This window comes from Ipomoea nil, unplaced genomic scaffold (assembly GCF_001879475.1).
Source record: "Ipomoea nil cultivar Tokyo-kokei standard unplaced genomic scaffold, Asagao_1.1 scaffold3195, whole genome shotgun sequence".
In the NCBI taxonomy this organism is placed as follows: domain Eukaryota; kingdom Viridiplantae; phylum Streptophyta; class Magnoliopsida; order Solanales; family Convolvulaceae; genus Ipomoea; species Ipomoea nil.
This window is the reverse complement of record NW_017619623.1, coordinates 664,611-692,348: the sequence shown is the minus strand read 5'-3', so window position 1 is coordinate 692,348 and position 27,738 is coordinate 664,611. Positions and strand designations below refer to the sequence as shown.

Sequence of the window (27,738 nt, the reverse complement as noted above, 5' to 3'; positions counted from 1 at the left end):
TGGCGGAGGAGGTGAAAGGAGCTTTATTTGCTATGTTTCCGGATAAGGCACCGGGGCCGGATGGGATGAATCCAGGCTTCTATCAACACTTCTGGGGTGTTGTGGGAGCTGAGGTGACAGAATTTGTGCTCAATTGTCTTAATACGGGTGTCTTCCCGGAGGGATTAAATGATTCTAATGTTGTCCTTATCCCCAAAAAGAAGGTCCCTGAGTACCCTGCGAATTTGAGGCCAATTGCATTAAGCAATGTGGTCTATAAGATTATGGCTAAAATGATTGCGAATCGGATGAAGCCGTTTATGGATACTATTATTTCGGAATCACAGAGTGCTTTCATTCCTGACAGGTTGATAACAGATAATATCCTAATTGCTGCTGAGGTAGGACATTATCTTAATAGGAAGCAATGTGGAAAAACTGGTTGGGGAGCCCTAAAGCTGGATATGGCTAAGGCGTATGATAAGATGGAGTGGACTTTTTTGAGACAGATGATGAAGGCGCTGGGATTTGCAGAAAGATGGGTAGATTTGATTATGTTGTGTGTTACTTCGGTTTCATATAACATCCTTATAAATGGCGCAGTCGGAGGAGTTGTGGTGCCAACACGGGGCCTCAGGCAAGGAGACCCCTTGTCTCCTTATCTGTTTATTATTTGTGTAGAGGGGTTGTCCTTGATGTTACAGCAGGCACAGTATATGGGAGCTATACATGGATGTAGACTAGCAAGAGGGGCTCCAGCTATCTCTCATTTGTTCTTTGCAGATGATAGCCTCTTGTTCTTTAAGGCAGATGCCCAGGAAGGGGGTGCAGTTAAGCGATGTTTAGAGCTCTATGAAAAGTTATCTGGCCAGTCTATAAATTATCACAAATCCAGTATTTGCTTTAGTAAAAATACATCGGGAGAGATAAGGGGGAGGTGGCAGCAGTTTTTGGGGTGGCCCAGGCGATTGACTTCGGAAAATATTTGGGACTACCGTCGTTTATTGGTAGAAATAAAAAACAGGTCTTTGCTTATATTGAGGAAAAAATTCGACAAAGAGTCGGATCCTGGAATAATAAATTGTTGTCACAAGCTGGTAAGGAGATTCTATTGAAAACGGTAGCCCAGGCTATGCCTACCTTTTCAATGAGTGTCTTTTTACTAACAGACTCGCTTTGTGTGGCGATTCAGAGGACTATGAATAGGTATTATTGGGAGAAGGGGGCGTTAGCGGAGGAGGTATTCACTGGATGGCTTGGGATCGTCTCAGCAAGCCCAAAGTAGCTGGGAGCTATACATGGATGTAGAGTAGCAAGAGGGGCTCCGGCTATCTCTCATTTGTTCTTTGCAGATGATAGCCTCTTGTTCTTTAAGGCAGATGCCCAGGAAGGGGGTGCAGTTAAGCGATGTTTAGAGCTCTATGAAAAGTTATCTGGCCAGTCTATAAATTATCACAAATCCAGTATTTGCTTTAGTAAAAATACATCGGGAGAGATAAGGGGGAGGTGGCAGCGGTTTTTGGGGTGGCCCAGGCGATTGACTTCGGAAAATATTTGGGACTACCGTCGTTTATTGGTAGAAATAAGAAACAGGTCTTTGCTTATATTGAGGAAAAAATTCGACAAAGAGTCGGATCCTGGAATAAGAAATTGTTGTCACAAGCTGGTAAGGAGATTCTATTGAAAACGGTAGCCCAGGCTATGCCTACCTTTTCAATGGGTGTCTTTTTACTAACAGACTCGCATTGTGTGGCGATTCAGAGGACTATGAATAGGTATTATTGGGAGAAGGGGGGCGTTGGCGGAGGAGGTATTCACTGGATGGCTTGGGATCGTCTCAACAAGCCCAAAGTAGCTGGGGGACTGGGTTTTTAGGACCTAAAAGCCTTTAATCTTGCAATGCTGGGGAAGCAGGCATGACGTTTCCTTACAAAACCAGAATCTTTGGTTACAAAAGTATATAAAGCAAGGTATTTCCCTAAATCTAATTTTGTAGATGCTATTGTGGGAAATAACCCTAGTTATTGTTGGAGAAGTATTATGGCTGCCCATGAACTTGTATGTGGAGGGATAAGGAGGAGAATTGGGAATGGACAAACAACTTTGATAGGTAAGGATCCTTGGCTGTTGGACTTGGATTATAAGATCCGTACTGATTTACCAGGTAATATCAATGAGAGGAGGGTATCAGGTTTGATTGATCAGGATACTCGTACCTGGGACCTGGATATTTTGAATGATATTTTTGATCCCATTGATGTAAATCGAATCCGCAGGGTGCCTGTTTGTCTGGATTATGAGGACTCATGGTATTGGTATAAGGAGCAGAATGGATCATATTTTGTTAAAAGTGCTTACCAGGCAATTGTGGGAGAAATTCAAAATAACACTGGTTTTACTAGATGGAATGCATTATGGAAATTAGATGTGCCACCAAGGTGGAAAACTTTCTTGTGGAGAGCCTTAAGTGGTATTTTGCCAACTACAACAGCCCTGGCAGTTAGAAGAGTTGATGTGTCTCTAGCCTGTCCTATGTGTCTTGATTTTAATGAGGATGTTATGCATTGCTTAATAGAATGTCAATATGCTTGTTAAGTTTGGAATGAATCTTGTATTGATTTATCGACTGTAGTTGGTGGATCTTTTGTTGAATGTTTTCAGAATGCAATGATTGTGCTAACAAAGGAGAATCTTATTCAAAATGTTGCAGTTTTATATCATCTTTGGATCGTAAGAAACTCAGCGGTATGGGAGGGGAGTATGAAGATATCGAAGAAGCTGTGGTTGAGCGCCAAAGCAATCCTCACTGCCTGGGTAGCAGCTCGGTCACAAACGCCTCCAACAGCACAGCAGCAATATCACGCTGTTATACCAGAGGGGCCAATCTGCTACGTAGATGCGGCATGGAGCCAATTGACACGGACAGCAGCGTTTGGGGCAGTAATGTTAGATGGGGGTGGAGGCTTTGTGGCGGCAACGAGTGGTCGGCTTCCGTTTTGTGAAAATGCTATCACAGCGGAAGCTCTAGCTTGTAAGGAGGCGTTATCTTGGTTGAAAAATCGGCAAGTAACAGAGATTACAATTTTCACAGATTGTTCAGTCCTACAATCCTATCTATCCAGAGTTAGCTCGCACCCCAGATCATATGTTGGAATTGTGATTCAGGAGTGTCAAGTGCTTATGGCACATTTTAATTCATGTCTTTTTCATTTTATTCCTAGACGTTTAAATATTATTGCGCATACTTTAGCTTCTTTGGTCTCTGACCAGGACATTACTATGTATTGGGACGATATCCCTCCTGATGCTATTATTCCACACTTACAGTAATGAAAAATCGCAACTTTGCTTTCAAAAAAAAATCACTTTATTCCTTTTCTACAGAATTATAATTTATTCCCCTCCTAATTCCATCCTTAACTTCCAACCAAATGGCTTGTTACAAGCAAATGCGTGTGTTGAATTCATGAATTTTAATGCCTTTTATCGAATCAGATGAAGAGGGGTTACCTTGTTCCTGGTATTGTTGTCGATGAAAGGATACACAATCTTGTACAACGCCCAGAACAGATAAGGCACGTGAATAATCAAACATTTTCCCAGCCTTTCTGGATAGTAATCCTGCCATTAAATTACAAGCTAAGTTCTTAATATATGAGAAGATTGGCCTTGTTTGATGCAACTAGTAGATAAGCCATTTGTAATTCTTGGTAAATGTTGCGAGTCAATTGGATGAAGATAATTAATTAGTCAGGCAAGATCATAGTTCGGACCATATTAGGTCTTTGAAAAGATAAATTTTAGAATTCAGATTCTACGATACGGTAGTCTCAATTTAAGAATTATATTCGTTTGTTTCAATTTGAAACTAGATGGTTATAATTGCGAACCATAAAATTAAAGTTTATATACAAATAAGAAACTTTTATTGTACCAATATATATATATATATATATATATATATATATATATATATATATATGGTGTCATTTATGTAATATTGAAATTATTCTAATAGTAAATGATGATATTGGATTGTTCCATTGAAAATCATTTTAATAATACCTAGGACAATCATGTATTCAATAACACCAAGTACAATCTGTCTAAAAAAAAGTGAACGAATTAGATTTATACTTGAATACAATTTTAAAAAACTCACTATGTCATTTTTGTAGATATATATGTAGAACTTTCATTTCATCATTTAAGAAAAAATTACACCATTTTGACGAGAACATCAATATCGAAGAAAAAAATAGCAACTTTTTTGAGAAATAACACCATTCTTTTCAATGTACAAATGTTTAAATAAAAATATGGTGATATTTTGGGATATATATGCATAATTTTTCTCACATGCATTATTTTAAACTAAATAAGCAGAGGATCTATTCATCCTATGGTATATACTTAGTAGTTTTCTTTCCCTAGCCTCTCTCTAGGGTTTTTGTTTCCCTACGACTTTCTAGGGTTTTTGAATTTTTGATTTTCCCTCCGATGGCTTCTTGCCGGTGTTTCCTTGCTGCTTTGATTATTTTTGAACTTTCATGAGGTTCTTGGATGTATTGTTTCTGGCTTGCGGTTCGATTATAGCTACATCGACGATCGAGGAAGTGGTGGCAGATCTCACGGCTCGCTATGCGGATATTATATTGGAAGGGGAGAGGTTAGTTTGCTGCCTAAAGGAGTGGACGTACATGCAGACGTAGGAGGGAGCACCGACTCTTGGATTCTAGTCAGCAGGTTCCTCACGAAACGGAAGGTCAAGCATAAGTATATGCAACAAGTTATGGCATCTGTTTAGAGGCCTGTGAAGGGGGTACATATCACCAAAATTCAACTAGCTAACTTGTTCATGCTCGATTTCTTCCACAAGACAGACATGCAACGGGTCATGGATGAGGGGCCCTAGTCTTTCGAGAATAGTACTATGGTGTGCCTACAAATTAGTGTTGGGAAGTTTCTAGGACAGGTGGTACTTGATATGGTCAAAATGTGGGTGCAGCTTTATGACTTGCCGGTTGGTTACACGTCAGATGTGATTATTGAGCAGATAGGGAATTTTATTGGTACCTTTGTGCGGTATGATAATAGGCAGGTTGGGGGTCCTTGGAAAGTCTTCTATCGTGTTAGGGTTTCTATCCCCGTCGTGAAACCTATTAAACGTCGTATGACGCTAATCAAGCGTGAAAAATCGTGGAGTTGGGTGTCTTTCAAGTATAAGCGGCTTCATGATTTCTACTTCTTCTGTGGTTTGTTAGGTCATACTAAGAAGTTTTGTTTGAAGGCTCGTGAAACCTCGATTCCGGTTTAGCAATACCCGTATGGAGCTTGCTACGCACTGGATTGAGGAAAGGGCCGAGGGCGGTGGGTGACCGTTGGCTGGTTCCATGATAAGTGCCAAAGAAACTCATTTATAAGGGTATTTATGGGGTTGTTTAGTGCTTAATTGCTATCCTTTGTGGTTAATTTATGGTCTAATGTGCTTGAATGTGCTAATGTGTTACAAAGCTCTACCATATCTTGCACTTTAGTGTTTATGAAGGGAATTGAGCTTCAAGGAAGGCATATGGGCATGAACCAGAGCATCCCAAGAAGATGACAAAGCGAAGCATTTCAAGAGCACACATCCACGTTCGTGGAGTGCTCGTAGATAGAAAATAGTGAGTTCCACGAGTGTTATCCACGATCATGGACCCTTCGTGGTTGGAGAAAAAAAAGTTCCACAAGCAGGATCTACGCTCGTGGAGAGGAACACCAGGAGGTTTAAGTGCGCAATCCATGAGAGAGGCACGCTCGTGGATGGCTCATGGATGCAAGGCAGTGCGGAATTCATAGTGTAATTTTGGGGGAAGAGCTATTTAAGCCTAGATTAGATAGTTTAGTGACATCACTTTCATTACTTGCCAATCTTACATTCTTAGCTCTAGTTCTAGCTAGGTTTTTCTCTCTCTAGCCTCTCTCACACATTGGATTGACGATCATCTTGGTGAAGGAAGCTTGACACACTTCCTCAATCCAGGAGACAATTTTAGATTGAATCTCTATTGCAATTAAGTTTTGGTAATCTTTACTTGCTTTCCTTTAATTTCTTTGTTTAGTTGATCCTTGAATGCAATGACGATTCTCAAAGCTATGATGAGTGGCTAGATCTTTTATAGGAATTGAATTGTGATTTTATTGCATGATGCTAGTGTGAAATATAGTTCATGATTAGATTGTGCATTGCAATTGTGAACGATGTCTTATTAAAGTTTGGTAAATTGATTGCATCTTGTGAGTCCCGCCAAACTCTCTTGATAGTTCTAAAACAATTGATATAAGCAAGAAATTGCTAGATCAATTGTAGCACCAAGCCAATTGTTTTTCCTTGCTTTAAGATCTGAAAGACCTAAGTTAGGAATGAGGTGAAGACCAAGTGTTTGATGAAATGCTTCTTAGGATCATAGTCACTTAAAGGTGTTCTACACCAAGAAGAAACTTAGTAGACCAAGAGGTGAAAGGCATTTGTAAAGCCTCACTTGAATCACTCAATTGCAAAGCCACAACCTAGACTTAAGAAACTAGAAGCATCATGTGGTAGATGACCAATTCCATTCCTAGATTTCTTTAATTGCATTCCAATACTTGTTTTACTCTTGATCTCTACATCTTCAAGTCTTTGAATGCAAAGCTTGCGTGAACATTTATGTGATTAGCATGGATCTTATTCCTTAACTCAAACCAATTTAACACTTCTAAATTTGTCATCCTTTGAGAACGATAAAAACTCGGGACTTCAAACTCCCATCTTTTGACCTCTTATCATTCTGGCAGGTGGTCATCCTTGTAAGGTCGAGGTGGCGGAGTAGGGTGATAAGGGGAATGGTGTGGCGGTTTTAGCTGAGTTAGGAGATGGCAGTATTGTGGCAGTGGCTAAACGGCGTAAGGAGGTCTTGATGGATGGGGTTGTGAATGAAGATAAATGTGGAGGGGGTGATGTGGCTATGGCCGATGTCTCAACAAACTTGTGCATGGTGGGTTCTGGCTCCTAGACCCGCTCGTCATCATGAGTGTCCTTAGTTGGAACTGTCGTGGCTTGGGCAATCCACGTACAGTTCGTGAGGTGGTGGACATGGTGTCTTGTAAGAAGCCTGATTTTGTGTTCTTGATGGAGACTAAGGTGGGTAGGTTGCATGCTGAGCGTCTTTGTATTATTCTTGTTTTTGAGGACTTGTTCTATGTTGACAGTGTAATGTTGAGTGGTGGATTAGCATTTCTATGGAAGAGGAAAAATATAGCTATTTTGTTGAGTTTCTCTAGAAACTACGTGAATGTTACTGTTAGCCATTCTGGGTTCTAGCCATGGCGCATGACTTGCTTCTATGGTTTCCTGGAGCAGAGTAGGAGAAGAGATTCATGAGATTTACTTAGGTCTCTAGCATCTTGTTCTTCCTTACCATGGGTGGTTGTAAAAGACTTTAACGATCTTCTGTATCAGCATGAAAAACGAGGAAGGGTTCCTCACCCTGAGGGTCTCCTTCATGGATTTGGTGAATCTTTGGATAATTGTGGCCTTGTGCAAGTTCAAATGGTGGGTTACCCTTATACTTGGTAGGATGGGTACTGAAGCCTGGGTGAAAGATAGACTTGACAAAGTGGTTGTAACTGGGGACTGGTGTTCGATGCTTGAGAAATTTAAGGTAGTCATCATTCTAGCTCGCACCTCAGATCACTCAGCTCTTTTCCTTGGGGTCTATAAACCGTGAGATAGGGGGTGTGCCCAAGCGTGGGTTTCCATTTGAGATGGCTTGGTTGCTTGATGAGGGGTGTCGTAGGGTGGTGGATGAGGCATGGCGTGATAGGTAGGGAGGGGATTTGTTGGATTGTATTTAGACATGTTGTAATCGTCTCATGGAGTGGGGATGGGATCATTTTAATAACTTTGGGAGACAAATCAAGATCTTACGAGTAAATCAACTTAAGCTTAAAAGATGTATAGACTCGACTTCCTTATCAGAATTTCAAAGACTGGAAACCCAACTATGTCGTCTAGAGGCCCAGGAGAATATATTTTGGAGGCAGCGAGCCAAGCAACACTGGTTATGAGGTGTTGATGCGAATACTAAGCTTTATCACAGGTATGCTTCTGCCCGTAAACGTAAGAATACTATCTCTAGCCCTTAGGGTTGGGGTTCAGCCTTTTTGGAAGAAGAATACTATCTCTAAACTCAAAGATAGTGAATGGGTTTGGGTGGAAGGAGAAGGGGTGAAGTCTATGGTTTTGAGTTACTTTGAGGATATTTTTAGAACTAGTAATGGGTCCACGTGTGGTGAAGGCTTCTTTAGTTCTGTTATGCCTTGTGTCTCTCAGAATCAGAATGAGATGCTTCCCCACCTTTTAATGGAGAAAGAGGTGAAATCTGTGTTGTTTTCTATGTTTCCTGATAAGGCCCCAAGGCCTGATGGGATGAATCCTAGCTTTTATCAACATTTCTGGGATGTGGTGGGGAGGGATTTTTCGGCTTTTGTTTTGAATTGTTTGCATACTTGTATTTTCCCTGATTGTCTCAATGACACTAATGTGGTCATAATACCCAAGAAGAAGAACCCATAGTTGGTATCTAATTTAAGGCCTATTGCCCTTTGTAATGTTGTTTATAAAGTCATGGCCAAAATGATTGCAAATAGGATGAAACCTCTATTGGGTTGTGTGATTTCTGAATCCCAGAGTGCTACTATCCCTGCAAGCTTATTACTGATAATATTTTAGTTGCAGCAAAGGTTGAATAGGAAGCAGTGTGCAAAGGTAGGCTAGGGGCTTTGAAGTTAGACATGGCTAAGGCCTATGATCGTATGGAGTAGCCTTTTTTGCGTAACATGTTGAAAGCTATGGGTTTTGCAGAGGGATGGGTGGAATTGATAATGAAATGTGTTACTACTGTCTCTTATAATATAATGATTAATGGTGTCAATGGTGGACAGGTTTTTCCCTCGCGAGGACTCAGACAAGGTGATCCTTTGTCGCCCTATCTATTTACTATTTTAAAAGATATATTTACTTTGATAGTATATTATATATTTATTTATATTTACGTTGATAGTAGTATTATATATTTATTATTTTATATATTTCATCTTTAATAATTGAAAAATATAATTCTATCTCAAGATTTTACACTCGTTTTAATAAGAGGGTAAATGGGTGATCATGATCCCTCTGTCATCTAGATGAAAAAACCGATCGTGGACACAGAAGTCGACAGCTTTTTTCGTCCAGGAAAATATTTTTTAATTAACCAATTACCTTTTGGTAACCGATCAATTGACTCAAAGGTACCAATTTAATAAATTGAGATATCTAATTAAAATGTTTAATGGTTTAGAGGCCTAATAACTACATATGAAAAAAAAAATATATATATATATATATATATATATATATATATATATATATATATATATATATATATATAATTTAGTTTTTAAAATTAAAAATTACAATACTTTAAAATTTTGACAACGAGTTACCGAGGACGGGGCCCACCTAATTTCCCGCGGTGGTGCGGATGAGGACTATTTTCAATTCCCAGCGGGGGACGGGGTCGGGGTTTCGGGGACGGGGACAGGGAGTATACTCCCCGTCCCGTTGCCATCCCTACTCAATTACTATTTGACATATAATTTGAAAGTTTATTTAACCATATTCCCAATAAATAATAGGGGAAATGGTCAAATAGGTCATAAAACTTTACTTGAAAAGTCAATTAGGTGTCTAAACTCTTTAAAGTTTTAATTAAACCCATGAACATTTTATTTTGGTGCAATGAAGCCTAAATATCAGTTAGTGACCTGTGATCTAGGTCACTAAGGTTCTGGCACCATTTCCGATAAAAAATCAACCGCCGGTGTCGATCGCTTTCTCTAGCAACCATTTTTTGTCGTCTTCTTCGAAGAAGCGACTAGTTTTGGTCGCGTCTCTCTGGAAAGGCGACTAGCTAGTTCTAGTCGCCTCTACAGAGAAGGCGACCAAAACTTGGTCACCTTTCTCCAGGGAGGCGACCATTTGAAGGAAGCCCTTTTTCAATAGCAATCGACACTAGTCTCGGGAACCCTAGTGACCTGCTGTCACAGGTCATCACTAACTAGTTTTTGGCCTTTTTCTATAGCAATCGGCATCGGTCTAGGGAACCCTAGTGACCTGCTTCTGACACTATTACATGTAGTATCTGTTCATATGTTCATATATACTTTCTCAACCTACTAATCGGCACTGGTTTTTGGGCTTCTGAAACTATTACATGTAGTATCTGTTCATATATATCACTAACCGGTTTCTGCTATCGCATGTCATCACATACTTTCTCAACCTACTAATCGGCACCAGAACCGGTTTTTGGGCTTTTGACACTATTACATGTAGTATCTGTTCATATATATCACTAACCGGTTTTTGGACTTTTGACACTATTAGTATCTGTTCATATATATCACTAACCGGTTTCTGCTATCACATGTCATCACATACTTTCTCAACCTACTAATCGGCACCAGAACTGGTTTTTGGGCACTTTCTCAACCTACTAATCGGCACCAGAACCAGTTGGTTTCTGCTATCACATGTCATCACATACTTTCTCAACCTACTAATCGGCACCAGAACCGGTTTTTGGGCACTTTCTCAACCTACTAATCGGCACCAGAACCGATTTTTGGGCACTTTCTCAACCTACTAATTGGCACCAGAACCGATTTTTGGGCTTTTGACACTATTACATGTAGTATCTGTTCATATACCGATTTTTGGGCTTTTTTTTGGGCTTTTGACACTATTACATGTAGTATCTGTTCATATATATCACTAACCGGTTTCGGTTTTTACGCTAGTATCTGTTCATATATACTTTCTCAACCTACTGAAACCCAACAAGTCAATATCGCCTCCACTGAAGTTCGAACCCATGATCTCTCATTTGGAAGAATCAACTCATGCCACTTGATCACAAAAATTTTGACAACTTTAAAAAATCTGAACACCTAATTAACTTTTTAGATAAAGTTCAAGTTGTCTAGAGCTTCCCCAAATAATATAACTCCCCAAATAATATAACGCATGGAAACAAATGATTATTGTAGGTGAGAGATAAACCTGAAGAATGGATAGAACTCCAATATATCCACGGACATCACTGTTGGAATACCCATATCCTTGAAGATCTAAAATCATCATAAACTCCTCGTTGCCTGCTAATAACCTACAAATCAAATCCCAAGTGCATAAAAACAATAAAAAAAAAAAACAATAATCTTTTATTCAAACAGGGATCGATGCTCCTATATAATTATAACTTACCTTGCACAAACTTTGTCAAAAGCAAAAACTACAAAACCTGAAACCAAATTAAACAAGATTAACGTTAAAGATGACCGAGTTATGATGTCGGTGCCGAGTAGTGGGACAAATTTTACTATGAACCATGATTTATGTAGCAACCATAAAAAGCAAAATGATGTTGTAACAATTATCATTTTAGTTACACTTTAATTTCATTTGACAATATTTTTTTAATGCTATTGACTTTTTTAGCACGTAGTATCTGTGCATTAGGTTCGAACCTGAGACCTCTCATTTGAGAATTCAAAGCTATGCCGCTTGATTACAAGGCCTTTGGCAATACTGTTTTGTTTTGTAGTGTCAATTTCTATGCATACATACTAGTTTTATTTATTATAACAACACTAAAGTATCATTTTTGTTCTATTACCATTATTTTGACATTATATATTATGAGCTCTGTTTTTTAGTTTCATTTTTCACACACACTAATTTCATTTTGACAACACTAAAGTATCATTTTAACTCTACTACAATTTCATTTGACAATCGTATTAGACCATGATCCACATAGTGTTGTACGGACCGTAGTCCACTGTATAACAACGGGAGTAGTGATAAGGGGTCGTTATATCGTGGACCGCGGTGTACATGCACCGTGGTCAAAACGGCGTCGTTTCTTTAAGTAAAGAAACGGTGCGCCGTTAGTTTTAACGGAGCGCGCATTTTTTTGTATGTTAATTAGCAACTGACACTACAGTATATCTAAACTGACACTGCCTCACGTATTATTTTTATAATATCAAATGAAACTGCAGTTATATCAAAATGATACTGTAGTTGTAGTGAAATGAAACTGCAGTGTATAAAATGAAACTGAATAACATTTCACATATTTGAGTGCATATTGTACAATGAAGCTGTAGTTATATTGAAATGAAACTGTAGTTATATTGAAATGAAACTGTAGTTGTGTTGAACTGAAACTACAATGCATACAAAATGAAACTGAATAACAGAGTTACTTTTTGTGAAAGGGTGCGAAACAACGGAAAACGAATGCCGTTTCTTTTCATTAAACAAAACGACGTCGTTTTGATGCGATAATCGACTAAATAAGCTACCGTTAAACCCAACTGACGACATTAAACTAATAACCTAATACGGAGTATTTACTAACATTAGGTACTTAGTGACTATTCATTTTTCTTAATTAATTAAGGAAGATATTGCATTTTTAGTTCTTCAAGTATTCCATACTAGTTTCAGTTATTAATTTTTTGTCATTGTAATATACCTCTAACTTTTCAAATAAGTTACAATTTTGTAATCATTGGAGTAATAAGAGATTAAATTACGCTAGTGTTTTATTTAGCACATAAATATTTTAATATTTTATTTTTATTTTTCTTGTTTATAGCTTCTTTAGCTTCAATATTTTATATGCAAAAAATAAAAAATAAAAAAATTAGCAACCTCATTCTTTAAATTTCTCTCTTCAATTATGGTATATTGCCCTCATTTTCTCCCCTACACGAACCTATTAAAATCAAGTTATCTACTTTGAAAATAAAATATCAAAATTAAAGAGGGTTATAAAGAACAAATATAATAAATTATTAATATACCCATATACTAAAAGAACCCTAGGCCGGCATTGTTTTGTTGCTCAAAGCATTAAAAGTGTAACTTATTTAAAAAGTTACGGGTATATATATATTATAGAGACAAAAAATTAACGACTAAAGTAACTACCAGCTGAGAATACTTGGTGACAAAAAACTCATTTTTCCCTTAATTAAGAATGTGCCAATGTTCTATAAAGAGAAAAATTATTTGTTCTCTAATGCTGAGTACAAATTTTACCTGAAGTGGGGAATAAAAATGAGTATCCAGTAACAAATCACTTTTTTTTTATTATTATTATTATAAGGGAAAGGGATACCCAAACTACTAATCGCCCCCATTAAGGCTCAAACCTATCACCCCCACTTAAGAGAATAACTGAATACCATTGGACCACATTATCCTTGGTATAACAAATTAGTAACAAATCACTTTTAACTGGCTACTTCTATTTTATTTTATTTTTTGTTTTCTATTTTTTATTTTTGTTTTTGTTTTTTCTGTTCTTTTTTTTTTTCTTCTTGAGATGAGTCATATTAAAATTCTATGTATTTGAGTTAGATTATGACTCTCTATCCTAGTCTCCCTGTGATTCTCTCATTACATATATACCTGTAATCTGTATCTTTGTAATTATCTCATTCAATACAATTCATACAGTTCTCATCTGTATCATCTAGCTAAGGTTTATCGTTCCCATGGCTGACGGATTTGTTAATTCCTCTGAACGGACCGTCTCGATCAAATGTCACTACTGTTTCATCGGTTACTACAGTCGTACATTCACTATCCACCTCACACCACTTTATCAATATCAAACTGACATACAAGAATTTTTTATTTTGGAGGACTCAGGTTGTTCCGTTCCTCCATGGTCATGATTTTATGGGGTTTATCGATGGATCCAACGAACCCCTGTCCGCCGGCCTTCCTTCCCACTGCAGATCAACTCGGCGTGTGTCGCATGGGTGCGCCATGACTTTCTTTCCATGCTCATCTCCCCGCTGTCCGAGGAGGTGATGCCGCTCGCAATAGGTCGCAGGATGTCAAAGCCGTGTGGGACGCTATCGAGCATGCTTTGGCGTCGATTTCACGGGCTAGGTCGCTCAATCTTCTTGGTTAGCTTCAGGCCCTTCGACAAGGAGATTCCTTGGTTGCAAATTACATAGGGTGAGCTCAGGTGGTGATAAAGGATCTTGCGCTCGTCGATCGACATGTGTCTACGGTCGAAGTTCCAGTCACTAACAACTTCACTGGCCATGCGTGGGCAGCAAGTTACACTCCAAGAACTCACCGACTTCCTTGATGAATCACCCACTTGCTTGGTGATTCACCTACTTGTTTGTGAAGCTTTTTCACTGCCTAGCTGCTCACTCACCTCCTTGCTTGTCACTAACCAAGTAGCTCAAGCAAGCACCTCAAGCAACTAGCTTACTCAAGGAGACAAAGCATTAAATGCTTATGACAAACCCATGTGAAAGATAGCAAAGTTTTGAAGAAAAATCAGCCTACAATAATCAGATTTCATACGCAAAAAGGGTGGGGGGGGGGGGGGGGAGTTTATTTTGCAACTTGTAATTTTTAATTATTTACTTTATAGTTAAGGAATGAAACCTAGAATATTTTATATTTTTAAATCCCTTATTTTACCCTATAAAACCCCCATCACCCAATGGTTCAAATCAGCTTGTAACTTTTTAAATGAAATGAGATTTTCTCTCTTTTTTTCTTTGCATGAGAATTGCATTGAGTGTTTAGGTTGTTTGTGAGAAGCATTCAATCTAAATAAGCTAGTGAGAAGCTAGTTTACAAGCCGAGAAGGCATACCCCACTATCTTGTTCTTTATATTCATACACATACCCAAAAATCCCAGAAAGAATAGAACTACTACTTATATTACATAGTTAAGTTTGTTCTTATTTCTTATCTCAAGTGCTAGATTCCTGAGTCTAGTTCTTAGCCTTGCTTAATCATCTAAGGGTTGGGAAGATCATTGGTTAGTTAGGCGAGGCAATTGTAGAGTTCGGGATCTCAAAATCCAAGAGTCTACAAGGTAAGATCCTATATAGGACACGAAAGGTTCTGGAGTGATTCCATGGGTGTGAACTTGTTGTGAGAAGCAACCCGCGTACTCGTCAGTTTGGTATCAGAGCCAAGTTCCTTTTGCATCATTCTATCATTTCTATCTTAAGTTTCATATTTACTGTTGTTTATATTTCTTTTCCCTTATTCTTGTTTAGCTTTAATTCTATCCTTCCTATCTTTACTGTTGTTCTATTTCCTTTTCCCTTGTTCCTTGCATTTTTTTTTTTGTTGTTTTCCTATAAGGAGTCTTGTTTCGGTTACACCATCGGTTTTGTTAAGAGTATTGATTGGATTACCGTCGACTCTTAAACAATTCTGATTTTGGTTAAATCATCAGCTCCTATTTATAGCCTTTGATTTGGTGACCTTATAAAAGGTAGATACCATCTGGCATATTATATGTATTACTTATAGCATTTAACTTGGTGACCATATAAAAGGTAGATACCATCAGGCTTCTTTTATCTTCTACTATTGTGTTTTTACTTTACCACGAATTTTCCTTATTTAAAGGGGGATTAAACAAAAAACAAAAAAAAAACAAAAAACAAAAAAAAAAAGGAGGATAAGGTTGGTTTGATATTTAGTTTAAATTGCATTACTTGAAATCTTTTATGCATTGTTTCTTTCTATTATCTTTCTTCTAATTCACAAAAAGCCACATGTGTCAGTTTCAGACACACTCTGTGTTAGTTTCTACATCACTCCTTAGATATTATTTTCCACCTTCGTGCTTACTAGACTCACACTCTACAACTATTGGGTTTGCTATTTGTGGTGGATACAACTCTTGCGAGTTCTAAGCTTTGTTAAGGACCAAGATGACAATAACTAACACTTCTGGAAAAAGGTTAGTGAGGTTGCCAGCGAGGGGAGTGAAAAAAATATATATGTAAAGAAAATTGTGAGGGTGTGAATATTTCCTTTTTTATTTACTAACACCTTATTTTAGTGTTTTATACTTTAAAGAATTGCAGGTATGGCTAGTACTAGTGAACAAAGCAATATTTGTGCCCAAATAGAAGCAATGATGAACATGATGAGAGACCTTAGTAATGGCTGCAAAACATTAAAATGGAAATCAAAGGGTTAGAGTTGAAAATGAGGGAGTACAAAATCATGAGGGAAGAAACCAAGAAGTAAGGAGGGGTAGGGAAGTAGCTAGACATAATAGTTTACCCCGCATGCTCCCTAGGAGATATGCGGAAGAAATGGTAGATAATAATCTTAGCTCTTTAAAAATGGAAATGCCTGCTTTTAATGGAGATGATGAACCAGAAGTTTTCTTAAATTGGGTAGATGAAGTGGATGATATTTTTGGACTACATAACTTTGGGGAGGATAAGAAGTTTAAGACAGCCATAACATCCCTAAAAGATTTTGCAAAATTGTGGTGGAAACAACTTAGTCGTAGGCGCCTAGAAGACCATGATGACCCTATAGAGATATGGGCAGAGCTTAAGAGGGAGATGAGGAGGAAGTTTGTGCCTAGTAATTTCTATTGTGATATGCGTAGGAAATTACAAGAACTCAAACAAGGCAACAAGCTTGTTCGTGAGTTCTACAAGGGGATGGAGGGATTAAAGGCACGAGCAAACATCCAAGAAGATGACGAGACCACCATAGCTCGTATTCTTGAAGGGCTCAACCGTGATATTTGAAGAAAACTCTGCAACCAAGAATTTGATGATGTAGACAAGTTGGTTCGAGTTGCTTCGAAAGTTGAAGATGAACTAAGATCCGAAAGGGGAAGCAAATCATCTATGTCTTCTCGATGGGATCAACCAAGGAGAGCCACAAACAACTCTTATCAACTGAGGACACAAAAAGAGTACTCTCAATCATCCCACATTCAAGAGGAAAATAAAAATGACCCAAGAGATAAGGGGAAGTTCCAAGAAGGCTCAAAAGAAAAGGTTAGTAGTGGGACATGTTATAGGTGTCAAGGTCGAGGACATTATGATCGAGAATGCCCCAACACCAAAAAAATTCTCACCACTGGCAAAGATGAGCGAGAATACATGTCCACAAGTGAATCTGAAGATGAAGAGTTGGAGCCAATAGAAGAAAGACAAAAAGTTGAACATTCTGAAGAAGATGTGCAAGAAGATGATACTCTACATTTCAACTGTGTAGTCCACAAAGCCTTGAGCATTCTTGTTGTCCTAGATCAAGAAGAACAACGAGATAACGTCTTCTATGGCAAATGCAAGATTCCTGGTGCTACATTTAGTTTCATCATTGATGGAGGGAGTTGTACCAATGTGGTCAGTGAGAATGTAGTTAATGCAATGAAAATACTAACAGTCAAACATCCTCAACCATATAAGCTGCAATGGCTTAATGATGATGGTGAACTCAAGGTAGACAAGCAAGCCCTCATTTCTATTTCCATTGGGAAATATCAAGATGATGTGTTGTGTGATATAATCCCAATGCATGTTTGTCACATCTTACTGGGTCGACCATGGCAATATGATCGAGACACCTTACACCATGGTAAGACAAACAAGTACACCATTCATAAGGGAGGTAAGAAGTACACTTTGGCGCCACTAGCACCAAAGGAAGTGTACAACATCCAAGTGCAATCCAAAAAGTTGAGAGAAGAACTTGCCCAGAAGGAAAAAGAGGCCATGTCCATGAAGGAAACCACTAGTGTAAAACAAAAGGCCTTAGCTCATGAGAAGAAGGGAAGGAAAGGAAAGAAGGGATGAGAAAGGACACTACGCAATCATCTCGTAACTTGCTCATTACAAAAAGAGGAGTGGAGCAAGCCTTAAGATGGAGAGAGGGAGTTTTCTTGCTTTACCCTATTGAGTTTTGTCTAAATGTTATTAAAAATGAAACTATCCCTTCTGATGTTTCTATCCTGGCTTCTGAATTTGCAGATGTCTTTCTTGAAGAATTACCAAAGGGGTTACCTCCAATTCGTGGGATTGAACATCAAATTGATCTCATACCTAGAGCAAGTTTGCCTAATAGACAGGCCTATCGCACCAATCCCGATGAGGCTAAGGAGATTCAACGTCAAGTTGATGAGTTATTGCAAGTTGGATTCATCAAAGAAAGTCTAAGCCCATGTGTTGTTCCCGTACTACTTGTACCAAAGAAAGATGGCACGTTGCGAATGTGTGTTGATTGCCGTGCAATCAATAACATCACGGTAAAGTATCGCCATCCCATTCCTAGGTTAGATGATATGCTTGATGAATTGCATGGAGCTAAAATTTTCAGTAAAATAGATCTAAGAAGAGGTTATCATCAAATCAGAATGCAAAAGGGTGATGAATGGAAAACTGCCTTCAAGATGAAAAATGGTCTCTATGAATGGTTAGTTATGCCATTTGGATTAACAAACACCCCTAGCATGTTCATGAGATTGATGAATCATGTTCTTAGGAATTTTATTGGGAAATTTGTTGTTGTATATTTTGATGATATTCTCATTCACAGTAGAGACCCTCAAGAGCATATAATACATCTTAAAGCAGTCTTTCTTGTTTTAAGAAGAGAAAAATTGTATGCTAACCTTGAGAAATGCTATTTTGGTGTGGAAAGTGTTGTTTTTCTTGGTTTTATAGTAAGTTCTAAAGGCATTGAAGTGGACAAGACCAAGATACAAGCAATTCGAGATTGGCCAACACCAAAAACAGGAACTGAAGTCCATAGTTTCCATGGCCTTGCCAGTTTCTATCGGAGATTTGTTAAGGACTTTATTTCAATTGCAGCCCCGTTGAATGAACTTGTAAAAAAGGATGTTAAATTTGAATGGGGTCCTAAACAAGAACAAGCCTTTCAAAGTCTTAAGGAAAAATTGTGTTCTGCTCAGGTACTTGCATTACCTAACTTTGATAAAACTTTTGAAATTGAGTGTGATGCATCTGGGATAGGTATTGGAGCCGTTCTTATGCAAGAAGGGCGCCCTATTGCCTACTTTAGTGAGAAATTAGGTGGTCCTACACTTAATTACTCTACTTATGACAATGAGTTATATGCACTTGTAAGAACTCTTGAAACTTGGGAGCATTATCTGTGGTTTAAAGAGTTTGTTATACACTCCAACCATGAGGCACTCAAACACCTTAGGGGGCAAGGTAAGTTATACAAGCGACATGCAAAATGGCTTGAGCTTATTGAAGCATTCCCCTATGTTATCAAGTATAAGAAAGGTAAGGAAAACCAAGTGGTTGATGCTCTATCTCGAAGTTATGTTTTACTTTCATCATTACAAGCCAAATTACTTGGTTTTGAATTTCTCAAAGGATTGTATAGTAATGATGTTGATTTTGCAGAAAAATACATAGCATGCTCTACAACTCCAATTGGCAAATACTATCTACTTGATGGATATTTGTTCAAAGAAAACAGATTGTATGTGCCAAATTGTTCTTTAAGGGAAATGTCCATTAAGGAAGCACATAGTGGTGGATTAATGGGTCACTTTGGTGTGACTAAAACTTATGTAATCCTAAATGAACACTTCTTTTGGCCCAAGCTGAGAAGGGATGCGGAAATGTTTGTTAGCAAATGTGTTACTTGCAAACAAGCTAAATCACAATCTCTGCCACAAGGGTTATACACACTATTACCTGTTCCGAAGGAACCATGGACTGATTTATCTATGGATTTTATAGTAGGGTTACCTAGAAGCAGAAGGGGCCATGACTCAATCTATGTTGTTGTTGATCGATTTAGTAAAATGGCTCATTTTATTGGTTGTCTCGAAACTAACAATACCTCTCATATTGCCGATTTATTCTTCAAGGAGGTAGTGCGTTTACATGGGATTCCACGTACCATCGTATCTGATCGTGATTCCAAGTTTCTAAGCCATTTTTGGCGAATACTTTGGGGAAAGCTTGATACAAAACTTATGTACTCTGCTGCTTGTTATCCACAAACATATGGCCAAATCGAAGTTGTGAATAAAACTCTAACACAACTTCTAAGGGTAGTCATTAAAAAGAACCTAAAGTCATGGGAAGAAAGCTTACCATATGTGGAGTTTGCTTATAACTGAGCTATACATTCCACTACAAACATGTCACCATTTGAGGTTGCTTATGGTTTAATCCATTAACTCCCTTAGATTTGATTCCCTTACATATGAATGATAGGGAATGTGTCACTACTACAGAAATGATATACTATGACACTTAATAGAATGTGGATGCTGTTAAGATATCTCAAGGGATTCGTAACTTTCACTCCAAGGTTCGAGCTCAAATTGAAAAGAAAAATGAGCAATACGCTCAAAAGGCCAACAAAGGACGCAAGGCTACAATTTTTAAACCCGGAGATTGGCTTTGGATACACTACAACAAAAATAGGTTTCCAAACCAGTGCAAGTCCAAGTTGATGCCTCGAGGAGATAGACCTTTCAAAGTGCTTGAAAGAATCAATGACAATGCATACAAATTAGATCTTCGAGGTGAGCATAATGTTTCTTCTACCTTCAAAGTTGCTGATTTATCTCCATTTGAATTTTCATATTCGGGGACGAATCTTTTTCAAGAGGGGGAGGAGGATGAGACCCAAAGACAACAAGCAAATGATCTCATGAAAGTCTCTAGTGGCCCAACAACAAGTTCCAAGTCAAAAAAGATTCAAGAGGCATTTAACACTTTTGTGCAAGCAAATTGGAATACAACAGCTTTTTATGAAGAAGGAGATCAATCTAGAGAAACAATTCTATTCAATTGCCTTCACATCAAGACTTTTGAAGAGAGCTACTAGCTTAAGGAGTGTGATTCACCTACTAGCTTGATGATTCACCTACTTGCTTAGTGATTCACCTACTTGTTTGTGAAACTTCTTCACTACCTAGCTGCTCCCTCACCTCCTTGCTTGTCATCAACCAAGTAGCTCAAGCAAGCATCTCAAGCAACTAGCTTACTCAAGGAGACAAAGCATTAAATGCTTATGACAAACCCATGTGAAAGATAGCAAAGTTTTGAAGAAAAATCAACATACAACAATCAGATTTCATATGCAAAAAAGGGGGAGGGGAGGTTTATTTTGCAACTTGTAATTTTTAATTATTTACTTCATAGTTAGGGAATGAAACCTAGAATATTTTATATTTTTAAATCCCTGATTTTTCCTATAAAAACCCCATCACCCAATGGTTCAAATCAGCTTGTAATTTTTGAAATGAAATGAGATTTTCTCTCTTTTTCTTTGCATGAGAATTGCAATGAGTGTTTAGGTTGTTTGTGAGAAGCATTCAATCTAAGTAAACTAGTGAGAAGCTAGTTTACAAGCCGAGAAGGCATACCCCACTATCTTGTTCTTTATATTCATACACATACCCAAAAATCCAAAAAGAATAGAACTACTACTTATATTACATAGTTAAGCGTGTTCTTATACTGCATAAGTCCCCTCTATCCTATTCCTTTCTTCGTGTATTTGGTTGTCTATGTTATCCTCATTTAAGCCCATACAATCGTCACAAAATGTCCTACAGATCGTTTCCTTGTGTCTTCTTAGGTTATCCTGACTCTTTTCGGGGATATAGGTGCATGGACTTACAGACTAATAAGATATATGTGTGCAGGCATGTTCGGTTTGATGAGGCGATTTTCCCTTTTGCTACTAAGAATATTTTGCAGGCACCTCCGGCTACGTAAACTCTCCCATGGGCCGAATTTGTTCTTCGCCCCACCAGTGATGTGGTTGTCATACTAGACCAGTCCGTACAGCAGCCTCCAGCTACATCGGCGGTAGCCACTGCACGGCCCCGTGGCCGTCCACGTTGGCGGTCTACTAAGCCTACCACACGCACTCACGCCATGGCCACTCGGAGTTAGTCCCAAGCTCCTCATATGGTTCTGACGACACAGGTTTGCCCTACTGAACCCACTTGTTATACATAGATAGTTAAGTATCTGGAATGGCGTGAGGCAATGGATCAATAGTTCAATGCACTTCTTCAGAATCAGACATGGTGCCTAGTTCCTTCTCAGTCAGATATGAATGTTATTGGGTGTAATGGGTCTTTCGTACTTAAAGGAAGGTTGATGGTTCGATTGAGAAGCACAAGGCCAGATTAGTAGCTAAAGGGTTCAATCAAGTACCTGGACAAGACTTCTTCGATATATTCAACCCGGTGGTAAAACCCACTACTGTCAGGTTACTTTTATCGTTGGCTTTATCTTCTGGTTGGATCATTAGAAAACTTGATGTTCATAATGTGATTTTAAATGGGAATTATAATTAAACTGTCTATATGCGTCAGCCACCTGGTTATTTGATACACAAGTCCATGATCATGTTTGTCTTTTAAAATATTCTTTGTATGGATTAAACTCCTAGAGCTTAGTTTAATCACCTACACAAGTTTCTGCTGTCAGTTGGGTTTAAAGCTTCAAAGACGGATGTGTCATTATTTCATTATTCACAGGATTCTGCCTTTGTGTATATATTGGTTTATGTTGATGATATACTTGTGATGGGGAGTGATCAGAATCTAGTGAATGTGCTACTAACAAAATTATCCACTACATTTAAGATTAGGTGGGGCACTACAGTACCTCACGGTGATGATGGGATGTTACTTTCCCAGTAGAGATACATGAAAGATTTTTTAAAAAACGTGCTGGTATGACAGACTGTAAATCTCTAGCTACTCCTATTCCTGTCTCGAAATCTGTTCCTTTTAGTGCATATTTGTATGATGATCCTACTTAGTACAGGAGTTTAGTCAGGGCACTACAGTACCTCACGGTCACACGCCCAGACCTGTCCTTTGCAGTCAATCAACTTTGTCAACATATGCATGCTCCTAGAATTTCACATTGGGAACAACTAAAACGAGTATTGAGGTATGTTAAGGGAACTATTACTTATGATCTGTGTATAAAGAAGTCAGTGTCTAGAGATTTGCATGCTTTTTCTTATTCTGATTGTGCTGGCTGTCCTAAAGACCTTAAGTCAACTAGTGGTTATGCTGTGTTTCTTGGATCTAATCTTGTATCTTGGGTTTGTAAGAAACAAAGAACTGTTGCTAGATCTTCTACTGAGGCTAAGTATAAAGCTCTAGCAGATGTCTATGCTGAGGTAATCTGGATTTTATCATTTTTGCATGAGATTAATGTTGCCAATATTTCTATTCCCAAATTATGGTGTGACTATCTTTGTGCTACATACATGTGCCCACTCGCAGGTGCCCATCACTACATATCCATGAAACTGACGAACATGAATTTTTTATTTTGGCGAGCCCAATTAATTCCGTTTCTGTGAGGACAAGATCTGTTGGGGTACATCGACGGCAGCATTCCGTGTCCTCCGGAGATCGTCGCCGTCACTCCTACTTCCGGCGAGTCATCGATGTGCGCTCCCGCCGACGTCTCCTAACCAAACCCAGCGTACAAGGCATGGGTACAGCAAGACCAGTCCCTTTTGTCGCTGCTCATCTCCTCCATGGCTGACGAAGTCATACACCTGGCGCTCGGGCGAGAGACATCCACGCAGGTCTGGGCGTCCATCTCGACTGCCCTCGGTTCGTCCAGTCAGGCAAGTTGCCTAAATTTGCTTGGCCAATTCCAGGCTTTGCGGCAAGGTAATTCCACCACTACAGAGTACTTGGGGCGTGCGGAATTTTTGGTTGAATCCTTAGTGCAAGCCGGCAGACCACTCTCGCTAATTGAACAGAATCTGTACGTGTTCCGAGGTCTCTGGACGGAACTCAAGGCGATGGCAGCATCCATCACCGCCTCCGGCAATCCAGTCACGCTATCCCATCTCTCCAATTTTTTGCAGGCAAACGAATTTATTCTGGTTGATGATTATCCCACGGGAGAGATGGTGGCTTCTCCGACAGCCATGTACGCAAGCCGGGGTCGCGGAGCGCAATATGATGGAGGCCGGTAGTCTCACGGTCAGAATTGGCGAGGCGTGCGCAATGGGCGAGGTGGTCAAAATCGTGGCGGACGAGGTGGTCGTGGCAACCCGCGGTGTCAAATTTTCCGCTCCCACAGCCACACGGCCGTGTATTGTTTTAAAAGGTACACTACACAACCGCCGGCGCAGGCTCACATGGCTGTCTCCGGTGAAGCGCCGTCGGCGTCTACGTCCGCACCAATGGATGGATGGTACCCGAATACTGGGGCCACAGCACATGCCACGCCCGATGCTAGCATGATGGTCCAATCCGAGGAGTATGGCGGGCCGGATGTGCTACGAGTCGGTAATGGCGCAGGTTTGGTGATTTCACGTATTGGTCACGCATCAATCCCATCCAAATCTCACCCTTTAAATTTATCCAATATATTACGTGTGCCAAATCTGTCAGTTCCGTTATTGTTTGTTCACAAGTTTACCAATGAGAATAAAGTGTTCTTTGAATTTCACAGTAATTGCTTTTTTGTGAAGGACTCTCAAACCAAGGCGGTTCTCATTAAGGGTTGCACGGCGGGTGGCTTGTACAAACTCCCGGTGGATCAGTCTCATTTTGCGTTCGTCAGTTCCCGGGCTACTCCCACTATCTGGCACAACAGGCTGGGCCACCCGCATAATGTCGTGTTAAATAAAGTGTTGCAGACATGTCCGGTCACGTCAAATAAAACCAAGCCAAAAGAATCATGTGTCGCATGCCACCTTGGAAAGTCATCGCGCTTGAAATTAGATAGGGTTCCGAATTCTAGCTCAAATGTACTAGATTTATTATTTACTGATATTTGGGGACCTGCACCTGTAATCTCTAGTACTGGTTATCGCTATTTCCTATTATTTGTAGATGACTACTCCAGGTTTTGCTGGTTTTATCCATTACGGGTAAAATCAGACATCTATAAATTGTTTGAGTCGTTCCATGTGTTGGTACACCGCCAATTTTCGCGTTCTATCAAATCTATCCAATCGGATTTGGGGGGTGAGTATCGTAAGTTACATAATATATTCCAAACACTGGGCATAAACCACCGTCAATCATGTGCATACACACATGAACAAAATGGCCGAGTAGAACGTCGTAACAGGCATATTGTTTCTCGCTTTACTCGCCGAAGGCAATGTACCCGTCCAATACTGGGACTACGCCTTTGAAACGGCGACTTGTTTAATCAATTATCTGCCATCCTCGGCAATCAACTTTGAAAGTCCTTATTTTCGTGTCTACGAAACACAACCTCCATACATGTTTCTACGAGTCTTCAGCTGTTGGTGCTATCCCTATCGTCGCCCTTACAATCGGCACAAGATAGAGTACCGTTCAGCACCATGTGTCTTCTTAGGTTACCCGTTGTCCTTTAGGGGATACAGATGTGTTGATCCAATAAGTGGAAAAACCTATGTCTGTCGTCATGTCCGATTTGACGAGTCTGTTTTTCCATTTTCTACAGGAACTCCGAATACAGTCTCTACGTCAGCATCTGTACCTTGGGCTGCTGGGCCTATTGTGCCTCGTCTATCTCCGACAGTGATAGTTCCAGGCCCAAACCCACCGGACCCTGGGCCTGAACCCACACCTCTAGCATGTGAAACGCCACCCTTGGCAATTGAAGAGCGACACGCAACCAGGGGAGTCAGGGGCCGCCCTAGAAGGGTCCGTGCCCGGCCTCAGGAACGAGGGCATGTTATGCGGCTTCGCCACATGACTCGGGGTACTAATGAGCCCTTGCAGGCTCTAACTGTAACTACAGACCCCACGTGCTATTCCCAAGCAGTGGGACACCCGCAGTGGCGTGAGGCCATGGATATGGAGTTCAACGCCTTATTACACAATCACACGTAGCGCTTGGTCCCACCACAACCCCACATGAACATCATAGGGTGTAAATGGTTTTTTAGGACCAAATGCACAGCTGATGGCTCGGTTGAACGATACAAAGCCCGGTTAGTTGCCAAAGGGTTTAATCAAGTAGCAGGGGAGGATTTCTTTGACACGTACAGTCCGGTTGTAAAACCAACAACCGTCCGCATGCTGTTTTCTCTTGCTATGTCCAATGGGTGGACATTACGTCGGTTGGACGTCCACAATGCCTTCCTAAATGGCCATCTGGAAGAAACTGTGTATATGAAGCAACCTCCAGGTTATGAAAACCCGACTTATCCGGAACACGTCTGTCACATACAACGGTCTCTATATGGTCTGAAACAGGCTCTCCGTGCCTGGTTTAAGCAACTCCATGATTTCTTACTTTCTCTTGGGTTTTGTGCTTCGAAAACAGATGTGTCACTCTTCTATTACTCTTCAGGAGGGTCCAGAGTTTTTATGCTCGTTTATGTTGACGATATCATCATGATGGGTACGGATTCAACCCTGGTTTCCTCTATGTTGCAACGCCTGTCCACTGCCTTCAAAATTCGTGATCTGGGCACACCGAGTTTTTTCTTAGGTATTGAGACCATTCCGGCTGGATCAGGTGTTATTCTATCACAGAAGCGGTACATGACTGATCTCCTTGGTCGTTATGGGATAGTGGACTGCAAGCCGCTTGCCACACCCGCTGCCGTCACTCAGCCAGTAACTCCTTCTGATGAGCTATTTGACAATCCAACGCAATATCGACGCATCGTAGGGGCTCTCCAATACTTGACTATTACCCGTCTGGATTTGTCTTTTGCGGTGAACCGCTTATGTCAGTTTATGCATGCACCGACTGTGGATCACTGGGGCTTGGTTAAGCGTGTGTTACGCTACATTAAGGGTACTATCGATTATGGTTTACGATTGGAACCTTCATCTTCTGCTGCAATCCATGCGTTCTCAGACTCTGACTGGGAGGATTGTCCCATTGACAGGAAGATGGTTTACCAGTGGTTATGCTGTTTACTTGGGTTCGAACTTAATTTCTTGGCTGTCCAGGAAACAGCGTACTGTGGCTAGGTCGTCTACTGAAGCTGAGTACAAAGCTCTAGCTGATGTGTCTGCTGAGGTAACGTGGGTCGTCTCGCTGCTCCGAGAGCTTGGGTTACACTCCAGATAACCGGCGACTTTATGGTGTGACAATCTTGGGGCTACCTATCTGTGTGCCAATCCGGTGTTTCATGCTCGGACTAAGCACGTAGAAATTGATTTCCATTTCGTCCGTGACAAGGTGGCTGCCGGGGACTTTCTTGTTAATTTTGTCTCTACTAATGATCAGCTAGCGGATATCTTCACCAAACCGCTACCGGGTCCGAGGTTTGTTCTGCTACGGGACAAGTTCAATGTTTTGGCGCATCAACCTTGCGCTTGAGGGGGTGTGTGAATAGTATTATTATTATGTTACATGCTAGCGTTACTTTATTATTATATTGTAATGTATAATTGTGTGGTGTATAATCAGTTCACTAGGTTAGTCTATTTGATAGGAGTTGTTAGAGTTGTATCGTATTATTATCTTTTGTAATTGGTTTCTGTTAGAACTGAATGAAAGACTTTCTCTAATCTGCAAATCCGATTTTCCATGCTCATACCAAATATGTGGAGATTGATTATCATTTTGTTAGAGATAGAGTTGCTTCTAGAGATATTCAAGTCAATTTTCTTTCAACCAAAGATCAACTTGCTGATATTTTTACTAAGGTTCTGCCTGGTGCTAATTTTTTTTTTCTTCTTTAAGGGACAAGCTACATGTTACTAGTTTACCCTGTGTTTGAGAGGGAGGTAGTATTAAGACTCTATGTATTTGAGTTAGATTATGACTCTCTATCCTAGTGTCCATGTGATCTCTCATTGTATATATACCTGTAATCTGTATCTTTGTAATTATCTCATCAATACTATTCATACAGTTCT

At 39.7% G+C, this 27,738-nt stretch overlaps 1 protein-coding gene and 1 long non-coding RNA gene across 3 annotated transcripts in view; one reads left to right on the top strand and one right to left on the bottom strand.

Moving 5' to 3' along the window:
- The window catches only part of LOC109168207 (random slug protein 5-like), a 34,967-nt gene that overhangs the window by 4,936 nt on the left and 2,293 nt on the right, over window positions 1-27,738 (bottom strand). Inside the window, exons 3-5 of one of the 2 annotated variants that reach the window (XM_019317252.1) lie at window positions 11,315-11,351; window positions 11,111-11,216; window positions 3,490-3,600 (exon numbers count right to left, since the gene is read on the bottom strand). In XM_019317252.1, the coding sequence (XP_019172797.1) occupies window positions 3,490-3,600; window positions 11,111-11,216; window positions 11,315-11,351 (254 nt within the window). The remainder of the gene's footprint in view (window positions 1-3,489; window positions 3,601-11,110; window positions 11,217-11,314; window positions 11,352-27,738) is intronic. The other variant, XM_019317253.1, reaches the window with a different exon arrangement.
- On the top strand, window positions 10,553-27,737 carry LOC109168209. Its single transcript, XR_002052020.1, has 3 exons — window positions 10,553-10,563; window positions 24,982-24,984; window positions 27,611-27,737. It is a non-coding gene; the product is annotated as an uncharacterized LOC109168209 (long non-coding RNA).